This window comes from Mytilus galloprovincialis, chromosome 3 (genome assembly GCF_965363235.1).
Source record: "Mytilus galloprovincialis chromosome 3, xbMytGall1.hap1.1, whole genome shotgun sequence".
Lineage (NCBI taxonomy): Eukaryota > Metazoa > Mollusca > Bivalvia > Mytilida > Mytilidae > Mytilus > Mytilus galloprovincialis.
Genome location: NC_134840.1, coordinates 107864257 through 107882950, shown reverse-complemented (window position 1 = coordinate 107882950; position 18694 = coordinate 107864257). Strand labels below are relative to the sequence as shown.

The window sequence follows — 18694 nt, the reverse complement described above, 5'->3', positions numbered from 1 at the left end:
GGTATAGGAACAAAGTCTTTCCACTTTGGAAAGTGTTCTTTAAAGACTGATTTCAAACTTTTGGAACAATATTTTGAGGGTCCCATCATCAATACCTTGAGCATTTGATACATTTTATTCTTTATATCATTGTTGTCATTTTGTTTGGTACCAATCATAACTTATTGTCCAAGATAACTAACCATGATAGTTCTACTGTTCCCTCCTAATGCTGATTGTAATAGCTTTGTCAGCACTGAATCTCTGTATGGAACCAGTGTTTTCTTCTTCCCCATGGCAAGATCGGCTAAAGCACTGAAACAAATAGATAGGATAACATGTACATGTACTTTTTTTCACACTTTCTCATATTTCTGGAGGTAATTCTCTATGCACAACTTAAATATACTCTAAAACAAGAATGTGTCCAAAGTACACGGATGCCCCACTCACACTATCCTTTTCCATGTTCCATGGACCGTGAAATTGGGTAATTATCTAATTTGGCATTAAAATTAGAAAGATCATATCATAAGCAACAAGTGTACTAAGTTTCAAGTTGATTGGACTTCAGCTTCATCAAAAACTACCTTGACCAAAAACTTTAACCTGAAACTCCCACTTTCATTTTCTATGTTCAGTGGACCGTGAAATTGGGGTCAAAAGTCTAATTTGGCTTAAAAATTAGAAAGATCATCTCATAAGCAACAAGTGTACTAAGTTTCAAGTTGATTGGACTTCAGCTTCATCAAAAACTACCTTGACCAAAAACTTTAACCTGGATGGACGAACGGAACCACAGACGGACGGACGGACGAACGGAGCCACAGACCAGAAAACATAATGCCCCTCTACTATCGTAGGTGGGGCATAAAAATGAGGCGTTGGTTCAGCTAGTCTTTATCAGGCTTTGATACTTTTTTTAAACTTTTAATCATACTTTTTTACCTAAGGAGAAAAGGGGTGGGTGGGGACGGATGGAGTGTGCATGTGAAACCTCGTCAGAATGCATGCATATTTTTTAGTTTTCTTTACACTACCATATTACATTTTTTTGGTATATTACAGTTAATTTTTTCTTCCTCAGTTTTAATGGAGCAGCGTTAACCACATGTAATAGTAATACACAGTTCTAAAAAAAAATCGTAAGGGTTCTGCAGAACCCAGTGTCTTGCCTACTTTTGCTGCAATTTGCAGGCTCAACAAAAATGAGATAAAAAATCAATAAAAATATTTCTCTTGATACTATCTTTTGATTGTAAGAAGCTTCTGTCCAAGTTTGGAAAAAATTCAGGATAGTTTATGAATCTAATATATTTTTTAAAAACTTTTACTGCAGACTGTATGTAATGTTAACTAGAAGAAAAAAAACTAAGTCCATTTATAAGTAAAATACAGATACACAGGTACAAAATATTAACAACATTTCCTTCTAGATATTATACTATCTTTTGATCATAAGCAAGCTTCTGACCAAGTTTGGTACATATATAAAAAAGTATAAGAAAGTTATTAAAAATTTTAAAAATTTAACCACAGAGTGAATGTAATGTTTCCCCGCAGAAAAAACTAAGTCCATTTATAAGTAAAATACAGAAAAAATGGAATTTATTTTTAGCTCACCTGGCCTAAAAGGCCAAGTGAGCTTTTCTCATCACTTGGCTTCCGGCGTCGTCCGTCGTCGTCCGTCGTCGTCCGTCGTCGTTAACTTTTACAAAAATCTTCTCCTCTGAAACTATTGGGCCAAATTAAACCAAACTTCATTGGGTATCTAGTTTAAAAAATGTGTATGGTGACCCGGCCAACCATCCAAGATGGCCGCCATGGCTAAAAATAGAACATAGGGGTAAAATGCAGTTTTTGGCTTATAACTCAAAAACCAAAGCATTTAGAGCAAATCTGACATGGGGTAGAATTGTTAAACAGGTGAAGATCTATCTGCCCTGAAATTTTCAGATGAATCGGATAACCCGTTGTTGGGTTGCTGCTCCTGAATTAGTAATTTTAAGGAAATTTTGCTTTTTTTGGTTATTATCTTGAATATTATTATAGATAGAGATAAACAGTAAACAGCAATAATGTTCAGCAAAGTAAGATTTACAAATAAGTCAACATGACTGAAATGGTCAGTTGACCCCTTTAGGAGTTATTGCCCTTTATATTCAATTTTTAACCATTTTTCGTAAATCTTAGTAATATTTTACAAAAATCTTCTCCTCTGAAACTACTTGGCCAAATTAATTCAAACTTGGCCACAATCATCTTTTGGGTTAGTAGTTTGAAAAATGTGTCCGGTGACCCGGCCATCAAACCAAGATGGCCGCCATGGCTAAAAGTAGAACATGGGGTAAAATGCAGTTTTTGGCTTATAACTCAAAACCCAAAGCATTTAAAGCAAATCTGACATAGGGTAAAATTGTTTATCAGTTCAAGATCTATCTGCCCTGAAATTTTCAGATGAATCGGATAACCCGTTGTTTGGTTGCTGGCCATGAATAAGTAATTTTAAGGAATTTTTGCTCTTTTTGGTTATTATCTTGAATATTATTATAGATAGAGATAAACTATAAACAGCAATAATGTTCAGCAAAGTAAGATTTACAAATAAGTCAACATGACTGAAATGGTCAGTTGACCCCTTTAGGAGTTATTGCCCTTTATAGTCAATTTTTAACCATTTTTCGTAAATCTTAGTAATATTTTACAAAAATCTTCTCCTCTGAAACTACTTGGCCAAATTAATTCAAACTTGGCCACAATCATCTTTTGGGTTAGTAGTTTGAAAAATGTGTCCGGTGACCCGGCCATCAAACCAAGATGGCCGCCATGGCTAAAAGTAGAACATGGGGTAAAATGCAGTTTTTGGCTTATAACTCAAAACCCTAAGCATTTAAAGCAAATCTGACATAGGGTAAAATTGTTTATCAGTTCAAGATCTATCTGCCCTGAAATTTTCAGATGAATCGGATAACCCGTAGTTTGGTTGCTGGCCATGAATAAGTAATTTTAAGGAAATTTTGCTCTTTTTGGTTATTATCTTGAATATTATTATAGATAGAGATAAACTATAAACAGCAATAATGTTTAGCAAAGTAAGATTTCCAAATAAGTCAACATGACTGAAATGGTCAGTTGACCCCTTTAGGAGTTATTGCCCTTTATAGTCAATTTTTAACCATTTTTCGTAAATCTTAGTAATATTTTACAAAAATCTTCTCCTCTGAAACTACTGGGCCAAATTAATCCAAACTTGGCCACAATCATCTTTTGGGTTAGTAGTTTGAAAAATGTGTCCGGTGACCCGGCCATCAAACCAAGATGGCCGCCATGGCTAAAAATAGAAAATGGGGTAAAATGCAGTTTTTGGCTTATAACTCAAAACCCAAAGCATTTAGAGCAAATCTGACATGGGGTAAAATTGTTTATCAGGTCAACATTTATCTGCTCTGAAATTTTTAGATGAATTGGACAACCCGTTGTTGGGTTGCTGACCCTGAATTGTTAGTTTTAAGGAAATTTTGCTGTTTTTGGTCATTATCTTGAATATTATTATTGATAGAGATAAACTGTAAACAACAATAATGTTCAGCAAAGTAAGATTTACAAATAAGTCAACATGACCGAAATGGTCAATTGACCCCCTTAGGAGTTATTGTTCTTTATAGTCAATTTTTAACAATTTTCATTAAATTTGTAAATTTTTACTAACATTTTCCACTGAAACCAATGGGCCAAGTTCATTATAGATAGAGATAATTTTAAGCAACAAGAATGTTCAGTAAAGTAAGATGTACAAACACATCACCATCACCAAAACACAATTTTGTCATGAATCCATCTGCTTCCTTTAATATTCACATAGACCAAGGTGAGCGACACAGGCTCTTTAGAGCCTCTAGTTACAAAATTTACTTCTGGATACTATGTCATGATCATTAACAAGCTTGGTAGAAATCCAGGATATTTTAAGAAAGTTATTTAAATTTCAAAAACTTGAACAACAGAGTGAATATTTGAGGACGCCGTCGCCAACTGAATGTTGGATCGCTTAGTCTGGCTTTTTTGCCTAAAGTCGAAGGCTCTACAAAAAGAAATAAGATAATTTTAAAGGTTATGGCGAGGAAGTTGAAGGAGGGATAAAAAGTTGTAATCAGTTTTTGAAAAAATGAGATGTAGGATATAATGTTAATGAGAAATCAACAAAATAAATTTTATTATGAATGTTTGAAGGCTTTGAACAGAAGGTCATATTACTTTTTGATAATTATCAAAATCTTTTAAATTACAATATAAGGAAAGAGAAAAAAACTTTATGCAGCAAGAAACAACCCATCAATAAAAATATAGCAATGCAGATACAGAATGGAAATCATTATTCATTTCGTACACCTAGATGTCAGACATTGCAAATATAAAATTTGAAATATTTAACCCTAAGGGTACAGCTACCAGCCTGTGACTGGCAGTTTAAGAACTAAAAGTCGGACAATTTTTTCGCAAGTAATGAAATAATTTTAAAAGTCTCCAGGAGGTTATGAGTTTTATTGTTACAAATTTAAAAGACCTGCCGAACAATTAACTTTTAAAATCAGATATTACAGTAACACTAAAATCTGTGTTTTAATTAAATTACAATGTTTATATTTGTTTACAAAAACACCCTGTAATATAAATATGAAAAAAAAATTCCATTGGTATAGTAGTATTATTTTCATATATTATAATAGATTTCTCAGTAAACTGTAACTAATTTAAATGTAGTTTTCGTGTACCTTGTTGACAGGTCTCTGTGCATTTTCAAAACTTAAAAATTCAAAAAATAAATGAAAAAAATAAAACATACGATAATAAATTGGACACCTGAGTACATTATAGTACTGACAAATATATAGTCAAATTAGAGTCCTGTTATACTAAAATTTATGCACAACTTAACATTATATAAATAGTGACCCCCCAAAAAAAATTATTGTAAGGGTTTAATCATTATTTATCTGAGAGAGTTTCATTATTTGTAGGCTTATGTTAAAATTGGAAAAAATATAGTAAGAAAAGGAAATTTGACAATATGAATTCATTCAGACCAACTTCTATTAATGATTATTGAAATTTTTGACAGTGGAATTCAAAATGCAATTGTTTGAGATGAGAATATGAGGTCCATGTTCATCAAAAGTTATACTGTTTAAGCATCTAATGGCTATTTTGCTGTAATTCTTGATTGTGGTATAAAGCTCAAATTTGTTTTTGGCTCAAATGGATGTAAGTATGCAATAATACAGATGCTTTAATAGTCCTATTTTAAATTCACTTCTAAGCTTAAAATGACTTTACTTACATTTATACCATATCACATATACCCTAATTTTGTAACTATTACTAAATTCTACAGATTATCCAAAAATTTTAATACTCAAGGAGGGTCTTTCAATGATGGCGAAACATCTTAATTCAACTACAGCAAGTAATTAAGCACTCATTCTATATTTCTTTTTTTTCATTGCGTATATATAGCTTGTGATCAGTACCTAATAACATTTCCTAACGTTGACAAACTCTGGTTTATAGCAGAACCCTCTTTGAGACGGTCCCCTGTTGCTCCTGTTGAGTCTGCTCGTTCACTTCCTGCCAAATCCACCAGATTAATATCACTACTCCTGGTGTTACTCCCTCCATCTGTTTGGAACACCTGTGGATAAAATTGAAATATATAATAACTGATTCACTTCTTCATATTAGATTGCATTCTGGGTAATATTCTTTAAAACATAATGTACTCTGAAACATTATGCGAACAGACAACATCTTGAACATTGGATATACAGCCAATGACAAATTGTTATATTATGTGGTTGGTGAACAATGAAATGACCTCCATCATCCTTCAATTCTGAGACATTGAGTTTCCCAAGGTCAATTTATAATTGATTGTTGGTGTTTAACGCCACTTTTTGGCTATTTCGTGGTGATATTGAAATTAAACAAGTGAAACTGCGAGCTACTGCTCACTGATGATACCCCCGCCGCAAGTGGATAATATTAATAGTGTAAAAATATGCAAGTGTTCGGTAAACAGGAAGTTGTCGAGTGATGAATCTGAAAACGCATCACACGGTATAGCTGACTTATAAAAATCCTGAAACCAAATTTCAGAAATCCTTGTATTGTAGTTCCTGAGAAAAATGTGACGAAAATTTTTAACTTGGTTATCATGTGTAAAATCATACAAGTGTTCGGTAAATAGGAAGTTGTCGAGTGATGAATCTGAAAACGCATCACACGGTATAGCTGACTTATATAAATCCTGAAACCAAATTTCAGAAATCCTTGTATTGTAGTTCCTGAGAAAAATGTGACGAAAATTTTCAACTTGGCTATCATGTGTAAAATCATACAAGTGTTCGGTAAACAGAAAGTTGTCGAGTGATGAATCTGAAAACGCATCACACGGTATAGCTGACTTATATAAATCCTGAAACCAAATTTCAGAAATCCTTGTATTGTAGTTCCTGAGAAAAATGTGACGAAAATTTTCAACTTGGCTATCATGTGTAAAATCAGACAAGTGTTCGGTAAACAGGAAGTTGTCAAGTGATGAATCTGAAAACGCATCACACGGTATAGCTGACTTATATAAATCCTGAAACCAAATTTCAGAAATCCTTGTATTGTAGTTCCTGAGAAAAATGTGACGAAAATTTTCAACTTGGCTATCATGTGTAAAATCAGACAAGTGTTCGGTAAACAGGAAGTTGTCAAGTGATGAATCTGAAAACGCATCACACGGTATGGCTGACATATATAAATGTTGATACCAAATTACAGAAAGGGTGGATGTGTAGTTCCTGAGAAAAATGTGACGAAAGTTTCATGGGACGGACTGACTGACTGACGGACGGACTGACGGACTGATGGACGGACGGACGGACTGACAGACAGAGGTAAAACAGTATACCCCCCCTTTTTTAAAGCGGGGGTATAACAACTAGAGTTGATATCAAGTGATTTCAAATTCTCACTCATTATGAAACCTAAAAATATCATGAAGTCCACATGAATATCATGCTAATAAATTTGTCCCTGTGCAACAAGCAACCAACAATAAATCAATCAAGGTCATATTTGTATTTAAATTGACAAGAAAGATTTCAATAGTTAACCTTATGAAATAAAAATGTAAATAAATGTATCAAAATAAATACCATTTTTGTTTTTAACCGAAAAAACTTAAATTCAATATTTTCAAAAGTATCAAATATTGACATTTAGTGGATACTCCCTTCTAATAAATAAGTTTAAAATCAACATCTAAGATCTTTTTCTGATAAATGAATAATCAGGTAATCAGCCTCATCTAATTACTACCTTTCTGACACTGAAGCAAAAGTCTTGATGACATTTGACCTTGCACTCATATGCATTTAAGTTTGAAAAAGTTAATTCAGGTACAAAAGATACATTTTGCTGTTATGGTTATAAAATTGTCTTAATGTATTCTTTATTTATACACTATGTATCTGACATTTAAAATTCAAACGTAATTATCTCGTTATGCCATCAGAATGTATTTTTAATCCCCTGATCAAACTCTGTATAGATTGATTTTCCATTAATGACATTAATCAAAGCGTTTTGTAATGTTTCTACCATGAATACATCCATAACAAATTAACCAATTATTCAACTGTGGTTGGTGAACAATGTACATAAAACTTTTCGTATTTGAAGAAAATTGTTGTTAGTGTTTTCCAATCTTGTCAGGCCATTTAATTACTTTTAGAATAGAAGATTTGGAAAGAAATTTCTTCAACCTTCTTATTAATGGGATAAGCATAGATATACATGAAGAGAGTTCAAAGGACATCTAACAGAAGTTTTGGCAGGGCAAATGCAGAATTCTTTATCAGAATTAAAAGATAAAACTTTTTCAAAGGCAAAATGAATAAACAGAATTAAGCTTTAAGCAAAAGCTCCTTTATAGGTCAGAAGGATGGGTAAAAGAACTATTTCTTTTTCAGTCATAAAGGATAAATTCTTCCAATCTCTGGCGCAGAGATCACATATCCGTTCCGTTCAATACCTTGTAACACTACACTCATATTAAGTGCAGTATTGCGGAGCATGTATGGAACGGATATGAACTCTGCCCTGAAGATTGAAATTCTTCCTGACATTTGCAAAGGGTTAACTCACTTATAGCCCTTAAAACTCATTCTGAAGCATTTAATTGCTAACCCAAATGACAAATTTGATTTCAGCTGGATGTTGAACTTACAATTTGAATTCACCAAAGGGAAGCATCAATAAAAACATTATAAAGCACATTCTTTTGCAACCAAGCTATAAATGGCTTATTAAATTCTTTTGGACTGTCGGGCAAAAATGTAATTAAACATTAAGAGTCAACTCTTATGTAATTTTACAACCTTCTTCACATCTCTTACATGCTAATAAAACTGTCTCAAAAAGTCATTTACTATCTTTTTTTGTCTTCCTTATTGATTCAAACAGTACCAAATTCAGAACAACCGAAAATTTGCTTAAAGTAATTTTTGCATAATGGAAGTTATTTATAATATATGAGATGTCACTTATTTACACAAAGTTTAAATTTTAACTTTAAAAAGATGTTAAATTAACTTTTATATTAAGGAAGAATCAGAGTAGATGAATTTATAAGGTCATGCTAAAACCAGGAAGTTACAGTACAGGTGAAAGCAGATCAAAAGATTTAAAATCTAGGTGATAATAGAAGATTCTCGTTTCTGGCCAGGTAAAAAAGGTCATTCTTTTTCTATGTACCAGGAAGTCAAAAGGTCACATGAAGGATAGGCAAGACTTTTATAATTGCAAGATCAGACATACAACCAACAGGACTGACGCATGATCTATTTACAGACTTAAAGAATAATTGTTTTCATAGCCTGAATGAATAAACTTTTCCACACATCTATAAAATTATTTACTCTTTTTACAGGCAAAAAAACCTCTATAATATTTTAAAGCACATACAAAAGACACGAAGTTCAAATATTAACATTAAAATCTTAAACATTAAATCTGATGCAACAGTAAAGTCTTTGAAGGACTTCAAATTTATTAAGTATTGGCCATTACAGGACAGAGTAATGGCCTAGAGTTTAATGTTTAGGATCAAATATAAAAATGAAGATATGACTGCCAACTCTCCACAAGAGACCAAATGACCCAGACATTTACAGTCAGAGATCACTGTAAGGCCTTCAACAATGAGCAAATACCCCTTTATGCTAATGTTAGTGGTCAAGATAACCTTAAATTAATGTTTATTCTTATTCACGACATCATGTATTTTTCAGTTACCATTAGCTTCAATGTTTTAAATCTATTAACTTTAACATTATTAAAACTCAAATTTTACTGTCATTGCTATCTAATAATCTATAAAACTTTTTAAAAATGTGTCAAAATATAATAAAAACAAAATGTAAATCATGTGGGACATTTTGATGTCTTTATTGTTCCCTTTATTTCTTTATTGTTATTTTTTACCAATATATAATTATATTGCCACTTTGGTGGTTAAATTACCCAGGACAAGTAGAAATCTGGCACAAACAATATATTTTTAACCTATTCAGGGCTATCGACTTATTTTAACAAAAACTCAAGACATTTTTTTAATAAGTTAAGTTTAAATACAGTCAAAGTGAAACCTATGAATAATAAGCCTGTAACGGGAAAGTCAAGAATGTGTCCTTATGAGAAGTTTTCATAATTTAATCATCATTATATTGAAACCAAACACTTATTTCAGAAATGAATTTTTTGTATACTTTCAAAGATATATGGCATGCAAAAATATTGCAATTTATAAATCTATAAGCTTTGTTAATTGAAATGACCCTTTACCATTCCCATTACAAACTAAATTTTGCTATAAATAAATTAAATTGAGCATATGCATTAGCACGACAACATGCAAACATCACAGAATTTTTTTTTAAATCCAACTGTAAGCAAATATGGTCAACCGTCAAAAGTATTAATGAAAGAAGATTTTGGGGTACACATCAATCAGACAGCATTCAAACAAAGAAAACAAGAAAAAAGCCTTCAAGGGTTAACATAGAAACTTCAACGGACATAATTATGACCATATAATTTGTCATGTTATTTTTAATTGCTGCGAGTCTAGAAAAGTTGGCGATGAATTTAACGGAGACTACCAAAGTTATAAATTACTGATGAGACTATGGTTTGGAAAGGATTCATCGAAATTCAAAAAATCTTCTAATACATGTATCTCCAGACAGCAGACACAGATTGAACACCATATATAATGTCTGGAGCCTTTTTCACAAAACTCTTACAAGAAACATCACTCTTAGGTTATGAACAAATCAATTAGTTTACGATAAATTTATGTCATAAATTGCTTTTTGAAGAATAAAATCCCTCTAATCCATTCAGTTTGAATGGGAAATTCCCACAATAATTCTGAAAAGTAATAAACTGAAGTGTGTCTATCTTTGTCCTGGAACTGAGGTATACCATCTATCAAATTTACAGTTTAAAAATCATCTTTAAGTATTTTAAGTGTCTATAGAAGTTAAATCAAAAGAAAACCAAACAGATTTCAAAGATGAGATACATTTTTTTTGTGTACTTATAAAGATATTAGACTCCAGCAAAGTCTTTATTTGTTATTTAGAAAGCTTGTATTGAGTAAAACAATTTAACATTGTGTAATTATATTTTGCCTCATCAAATCAGTATTCGTTCTTTAAAAGGTTACCCCCTTCCTTCATACCCTGCTCATCTATTTTGAAAAACTTTTTTTCATATTTTGTCTTTTTCTGAATATAAGTCAAGTGTTTGTCAGTGGACAATTAATAACAGGCATTCAATAATGAAATTATTTTTTTGGGGTGTTTTAAACAAGTACATTTTGTAAGATAGTTTACAATTCTATTTGCCTTTTAAAACAAGATAAAATAAAAAAAACTGTCTTTGGTAGACATGTAGTCTTTAAATCAGACCTTTCAAATACACAAAATGCATTAGGTATCACAGAAACTGACCAAAAATCAATTACAGCCATTAATTATTTCAACTTATAAAGAATTCCTCTTGATAAGACCTACATGTAAATAAATAATTACAATATTATGCTATGTTCAGGTAAGGTGTTACAATAGGTGTTAAATTAATCTCAGACTAAATCAATCCTTAGTACATCACCACTAAGCCAACTTACATTAAGCTTGTCTGGAAACCTTTTTTTTACTTACCTATGCTCTGAAACTTGGTACTTTTATATAGTCTTAAATTTTTAGATTTTTAAAGTGACTGAATAGTATTTTGTAGAAGTGAAGTGTACCTGGCTTATAAAATTATAAGCCTGGTATCTTTTATGACTTTCACCTCAGTATGTTGGACTAGTATAAAGCAGAATTTATGTTTATACATATAACAATCCTATTAATGCATGTTATATTGGCTACTGAACTTTCAACAACATTAATCAAACACGAGTCGTTACAACACAATCACAAACAAAAAAAAATAGGGTTTTATACCCTTGTTAGTAAAAAATTGATTCTACATGTATATAGTCATACTTATGTATAGAGGTCACTCCCAGGACACATAGAATATTGGCCATATAAGAGATATGAAGGTAGAATTGACCTTCAAACTGCAAAGGTATTACTAGAACGGGATAAGATTAGAGTGACCAGACAAGACTGATTCTGACTCTTAGAGATGTGACCATCATGTGGGTCTCATTGGGGTCTAAGCGTGACGCGGGATTGCCGATTTTTTTGTAAGCGTGATACATGAAAGTCAAATTATTGTGTCGTGAAAACGGGAAATGACAAAAAAATAAGAATTGCTTACGTACAGAGTGTAAGCGGGATAAATAATCTGACAAATCAGTAAGCGGGATCCGGGATCGGAACCCCCCAATTAGACCTGGCCCCCATCATAACAGGTTTGACTGGCCTTGGGCTGTTTTTTTCTCTTTGGATGGGTTGTTGTTTCCATTCTCAATTTTATTTTTATGCAAAAGTTGTTCCTATGCTGATATTGGCATAAAAGGAACATGTTAGTTTAGGTCTTTACCTGTGCAAATCTAATGGTGATGACCATATGTGATCGACTACTGGTAGCGTTCATGTTTGTTGATGCTGTTGTCCTGTTAACTGTTCCCTGTTCCATTAAATTTTCTATTTCCTTATAATTACGGACAGGTACAAGCTAAAAAAGACAATTACTTTAATTGTTTTCATGAAAAAATCAATTCTTCTCATAAATAACATAATAATAGGAAGACAAATTCTATTTGATAAATTCAGACTCATTAATAAAATTTCATTTAATGCAGTGTTTAAAATAGAACCTGTCTTTTAAGTTTCAAAAACCATCATAATTACATATAAATCAATGAAACCAAAATCAATAGACTTGTCTTTCAGGAAATGTGTATTTTCCTCTCCACTTTTTAAAAAAAATTTTAACATTTTTTTTTCTTTTCAAAGTCATGTCTTAAACATGCTTTGAGTAATCGATTTCAGAAAAATTTTAAAACAATTACAATTGCAAACACCCAATAATCCATAATTTACTATTTTTTTCCAGAGCTTACATCATTTTTCTCTGTCTAACTAAACCTTTTGTTATACTACAATGTACTACAAGGCAATTTAACAATCTTGACCACTGCAGATTCATTTATTTTCTTGGGTATCAATTTTTTATAGATTGGGAAAAACTTTCATTTTCATAGATATTTGATTTTAGTTGTTTAGCAAGTCTTTGCATACAAAGCCTATTGAAAATTTGTAAATTAGTTAAAAATTTGAATGTGTAGTTCTCCCATACCCAAGGAACCTAGGAAACTTCAACAAATACTAATAAATCTACACAGTTCTCATAAGTGTCTCACATATTTGAATAGAATGGGTTTATTTTTCAATTCCCTATTCAGAATTGTCAATATGGAACTTTATGTGACTGCCATACCAGAAAGAGGTTTAGTTAGCTATAAAACCAGGATTAATCCAACATTTTCTAAATTAATCAAATGTCTGTACCAAGTCAGGAATATGACAGGTGTTTATTTATTCATTTGATGTGTTTGAACTTTTGATTTTGGCTTTTGATAAGGGACTTTCCATTTTGAATTTTCCTCTGTGTTTGGTATTTTTGTGATTTTACTTTATAGAGCTTACTTACCCTAAGACCTTCAACATAGAAGCCACTCTGTGGATTTTGTCTGATTTTCAATCCACCCTGTTGAGGTTTAGCTTTTACCAGTAGATCTCTGACTTGCTCATTGTAGATTTCAAGCATACTAAAAGAAACCTACAAAATAAAATAAAACACAAATAATTCTCTGTTAAATCGAAAATTTCAATCAAGATTTTAATCTGGGAAAATTAATAAATTCTTAATTTGAGAATTTATGGTTTCTGTGGATTCATTTATTTTTTCGTAGATACCAATTTTTTTTTTTTTATTTTAGAAAAACTTGCATTATCTGAAATATTTGATTCTGTGGTTTTGCCAAAGTCTGCATACATTCCTATAGAAAATTTGTAATTCTTAGGATATTTGAATTGGGTAACATGGATATTCTACGAAAATTGGTATCAAACAAACAATAATGAATTCACAGTACTATTAGATAATTTGTATGCTAGCATTTTACAAAAGACAAAAAGCCTTCATTTTCATGACTGGTCTATGATTTTAAACAAGTTTCTTAAATTATTTACATGCGTTAACTCTATTATGGATAATAGCTTGACCAATGCTATAGACATCCCTGTTTGTTGTTGAATACAAAAATTAAGAAGATGTGATTTGATTGCCCATCTCTTAAATAAATTTGTATCATGGTTATCTTGTTCATCTTTTACTGTACTCTTGATTGATTGATTGATTGTTGGTTGCTTAACATCCAGTGGCAAATATTTCATGCATATTCAGGACGAGAACAAGTTCACAATAAATACAATATGTAGGTTGTAGTAATAGAGGCCATCTAGGATGATGGACTGCCACTGGAAAATGAGGGTATATTGGATAGGGACAGAAATTTGGCCTTGCAACAGGCCACCAACGGACCCCTCAAAGAGTTGTTGCAAGGGTTCTTAACGTGCATGGCACTCTCTTTACACGAGGCATCGGATTTAAGGGCATACGATACAGTTTTGAACCTGTATTTACAAGTTCCTGAAAATTTGCATATAGGCTATTTTTTACCTGATTAAATCAAATATGTTATAAAAAATATACCTTCATGTGCTACTTTTTGAGTAAAATGAGGTCGAAATTTTGTATATTTGCTCAAAATTCAGATTTGTGTCTGTATTTTCTTTTTCGAAAGAAAGACATAACTTTTTTGTTTTAAAAGATAAACACAAATTGTTTTTTGTTAAATAATCAGTATTTTCTGTATTTTATAAGTATCATTAAAAATTATGCAATTTTTGTTCCGAAATAACTCTATATTTATCAAATGTTCATGAATAGAGGAAAAAACGTCATTTTTTGCTGCATGTTTATCAAAATTAAAAAAATTGCACTATTTACTGTTTTATAAAATTTGGGTCCCATAATCTCCTTGCAAAATGAAACAAATTGCTGTTTTAAAAAATAGAGGTCCATGCACTCGTTTTCAAATCGAATCAGTTTGAATGATAAAAATCAGTCGAAAAATGCATCTTTTCCCGATATGTCATAGTTTGACGTCGCGAAAATAACATTTTACGTTAGCAACGTCATTACCTTCCCTGTAACTGTATCGTATGCCCTTAACGTCCCCCTTCTGACCGGGTGTTACTGCGAACTTGATACATCCCGTACAGCCAAACGGACGCCCCACTTCAGCAAGCGTTTTACTACCAGTAGGGAGAAGACCAAGTGACCATATTTCTATACCCCAGTCACCCTTGGGGCCACTGTACTCTTGATCAGTGTCATTATGTGTTTTTTGGTGTTTTTTTTTGTTTTTTTTTTTATCTTTATAGACTTTTTACCAAGTTCCCTCTTCAAGATTGCAGTTGTGTTGATGTATACCCCCAACAACTCTTATATCTGTATCAAACATTGATGCTAAACAAGAGTAAAAGATGAACAAGATATTCATGATAAAAAATTAAGATGTGAAATTTTAAATGTCCATCATACATTACAACAAAAAATTACCTAATACATCTAGAAAGCATCTTCGGTCACAATACTTATTTATCTACATAATATATAGATCTCTGAATGTACTAAACCGATAAAGTGTGTATTGTCGGTCAACATCAGAAATAATATACCCAAGAAAATATTACTAGGTTAAGAGGGGTGAAATTGTAAGTCCTTCAAACCTTGATATATACTGGTATAAGAGACGAATGTTATATAATTTTTGTCATTATTCTCAACCTTCTTTGCATTTCAAAACAAAATCTCAGGTATATATATTTGTATTACCAAAAGTGGATCAAGGTCGTATTATCCCTACATGTAAGCACCAATTCACTTTGATTTAGAGCATTTTTACCGATAATAACCCCATTACAATTATTTCAAAATGCTATGTAAATAAATTATCACAGTAAATTTATTTTGATTATTTACTTCAAACTTTGAAAGCAGAGCTGTTTTAAAACATCTAGGTTTAAGTTTAACTTTATAAATTTTCATGTAAAATTTGTTTTCTTTTTTGTAATAATATTGATTCATTCAACAAATATATCATGCTTCTCTGGTCATAAATAGTTGGAATTTAAAGAATGAAATCAGACAGCATAACATGTTAGCTCAGACAATAAAAGGAAAAGTCAACATACATGAATTAGGGATTAACATAGATTAGTTCTGCTGATTTAGCAATGTAGGAGGTGTCGTAATTCGTCTATACAAATTATACCATTAATACTAAATGATTTTATTAGTCATTTCCTATGTCTTAGCTCTATACATATGTATGTATATATAAGGCTAATACTAATTATTCATTTGCTACTAAAGCTTATATCTATTTTTATCATGGTTGGTGTCAAGGACAATTTGATTTTCGGCTCTAGGGTTATTGTGATTATTTTTTAGAGTCAAGCCTATACTTAAAGTGTTATTTGAACAATGTAATTATCTTGTAGTAATTAAACCATATTTTAAATATTTTGATCAGTGATCTTCTTCAATTTCTCTGTAATCCGTTTCTCTGTAATCCGTCTTACAATAGAAGAGTCATGTCACTATTCACAATCATTTAGATGTTATGATACAGTTTCTCTAATTCTTACTCCATTTAACCTTTAACTGACCTACTGATTATTTATATTTAATAAATAATGGTAGTTTGACAGGGGCGGATCCAGCCATTTTAAAAAGGGGGGGTTCCCAACCCAGAGTAAAGGGGGGGTTCCAGCTATATGCTCCCATTCAAATGCATTGATCGGCCAAAAAAAAGGGGGGGTTCCAACCCCCGGAACCCCCCCCTCTGGATCCGCGCCTGGTTTGATCTGAGTCTTTCATTGATCAACATTTTGAATATGACATCATATTTTCTTGAAGATATCTTTTTGCAGAAAAGAAGGATTAAAAGTATCTGCATATCATTAAAAATCATTACAGAAACAGATTCCACCACCAATTTTTTTTGTGCAATACGATATTTATCAGCTCTCAACAGTTAAATTTTAAACATTTAAAATGCTCATGCAGTAACATATATATTAATACTGCATAGACAGTTAACACACTTGAGCATGAAATTTAGAGGAGGCCATCAGTGGCGGATCCAGGGAGAGGGGGGGGGGCCCTTTTTTTTGGGCTGATCAATGCATTTGAATGGGAGCATATAGTTGGAACCCCCCTTTTACTCTGTGTTGGGAACACCCTTTTTTAAAATGGCTGGATCCGCCACTGGCCATATTTCATTTTTCACAAGCACACATACATGCATACATGTATATATTCTTTTCAACAATTCATTTACCAAATTTTGCCAACTTTTTTTAATTGCTAGAAATAGGCTTCATCCCAATTTAAATAGCATGGAAATGAGGTCAAGGTCAAGTGACAATGACTGGCTGACACTTATCATCAAAAATGACCTCTGACAAATTTGTTGTCCTCCTAAATGAAAATAAAGTAAGAATAATATATTGTGCTTTTTGTTAATTGTTAAAAAGGCCACAGCTTCAACCATAAAAATAAAACTGTGCCACCCTCTGCTATACTTGTAGGTTTACACAAAACAAAAAATACAAACAGTCAGAGAGATTCCTATATGTAAAATTGTACATGAGTATACTGAAACAGGTATATCAGATCATATGAGAACCAATTTTCCTAAATTTCCACAAAGCTGGCATGAATTGAATTCATTTCAATGATTACAATGTTTGCTCATTAAATCCATCATTTGTATGTCATTTCTGTGAAATTCATTTAGTTTTCAGAAAATACTAAACTGTTACACTTTAGGGAAAACCCATATCTTAATTAATATTTTAACTATGAAATATCTTAACGCTACGTACCACCTAGTAAATTAATTAACTGTTGAAACTTTTATTCATAGAAATTTATATATACTATAAATTTCTGGCCTAAGTTATTAACTTCTACGCATTTGAATTGTGTTTCACTATGGTCTGTTAAATTCTTTCTGTTTATTTGTAGAAATATGATCTTTCTGTTTAATATTGTAATATACAATTTAAACCTCTTATTCTATCTGTGTGGAGTTGTTATTTTACAACCAGTCAAAGAGCATTCAAGATCAATTAAAGTCATAAAATCGTATTGACTTTTTGGTATTATCATATTCAAAGTGTTGAAGCAAATTTTATCAAGTACGGTATTATTGTCCTTGGGCATAAATTCAGGTGTCTTTAGAAATGTCATAAAACTTTGTAAACAGGTACTGCATATGTAGGATCGATAAAAAAGATTGTCAATAATCTACATGTAAAAATTGTACTTCAAACATTTGGTATATATACCGTAAAAATTTAATATCTTTTTTACATCGTATATTCCTAATGTATATGTATTGCTTCAATTTTTACGAGCAATTTTATTTCTGGTATGTGATCATTTATTTGAACAGAATGAAATGAGTATGATGCATAGATTGCAAAATTTATTTTTTTACATCATTAATTTTTTTAAAGGCCAAATTTAAATCGCATTAAATTTTACGAATTAGTAAATTGTGTGCAATGATGGATTTAAGTAAAATTTTCAATTTAAGTAGATATGGAAATTTTAGTGAAATTTCAATAAATATATTTAACAAATCTTGTATAGTTATGTAATATTTTAAAACTATCATTATGTAAATTTATTTTAGAATTTCAAATCCACATATCTAATCTTGTGCTGAATTCATGTGAAAATAATACAATTTTAAAATTCATTCAAAATAGCTTTATGCAAATTTTTATGTGAACATTTTCAAAACTGAAAGTAGGTCAACTATTTGATGTTGCACTTTAGAATCCAAACTATGTATTACAGTGGCGGATCCAGCCATTTTAAAACTATCATTATGTAAATTTATTTTAGAATTTCAAATCCACATATCTAATCTTGTGCTGAATTCATGTGAAAATAATACAATTTTAAAATTCATTCAAAATAGCTTTATGCAAATTTTTATGTGAACATTTTCAAAACTGAAAGTAGGTCAACTATTTGATGTTGCACTTTAGAATCCAAA

General features: G+C 31.4%; 1 protein-coding gene across 5 annotated transcripts in view; it reads right to left on the bottom strand.

Moving 5' to 3' along the window:
• The window catches only part of LOC143069738 (kinesin-like protein KIF28), a 58718-nt gene that overhangs the window by 27295 nt on the left and 12729 nt on the right, over positions 1–18694 (bottom strand). For all 5 annotated transcript variants that reach the window (XM_076244509.1, XM_076244506.1, XM_076244508.1 and 2 more), the window contains exons 4-7: positions 13201–13329; positions 12088–12222; positions 5508–5668; positions 183–294 (exon numbers count right to left, since the gene is read on the bottom strand). In XM_076244509.1, coding sequence (XP_076100624.1) covers positions 183–294; positions 5508–5668; positions 12088–12222; positions 13201–13329 — 537 coding nt within the window. The remainder of the gene's footprint in view (positions 1–182; positions 295–5507; positions 5669–12087; positions 12223–13200; positions 13330–18694) is intronic.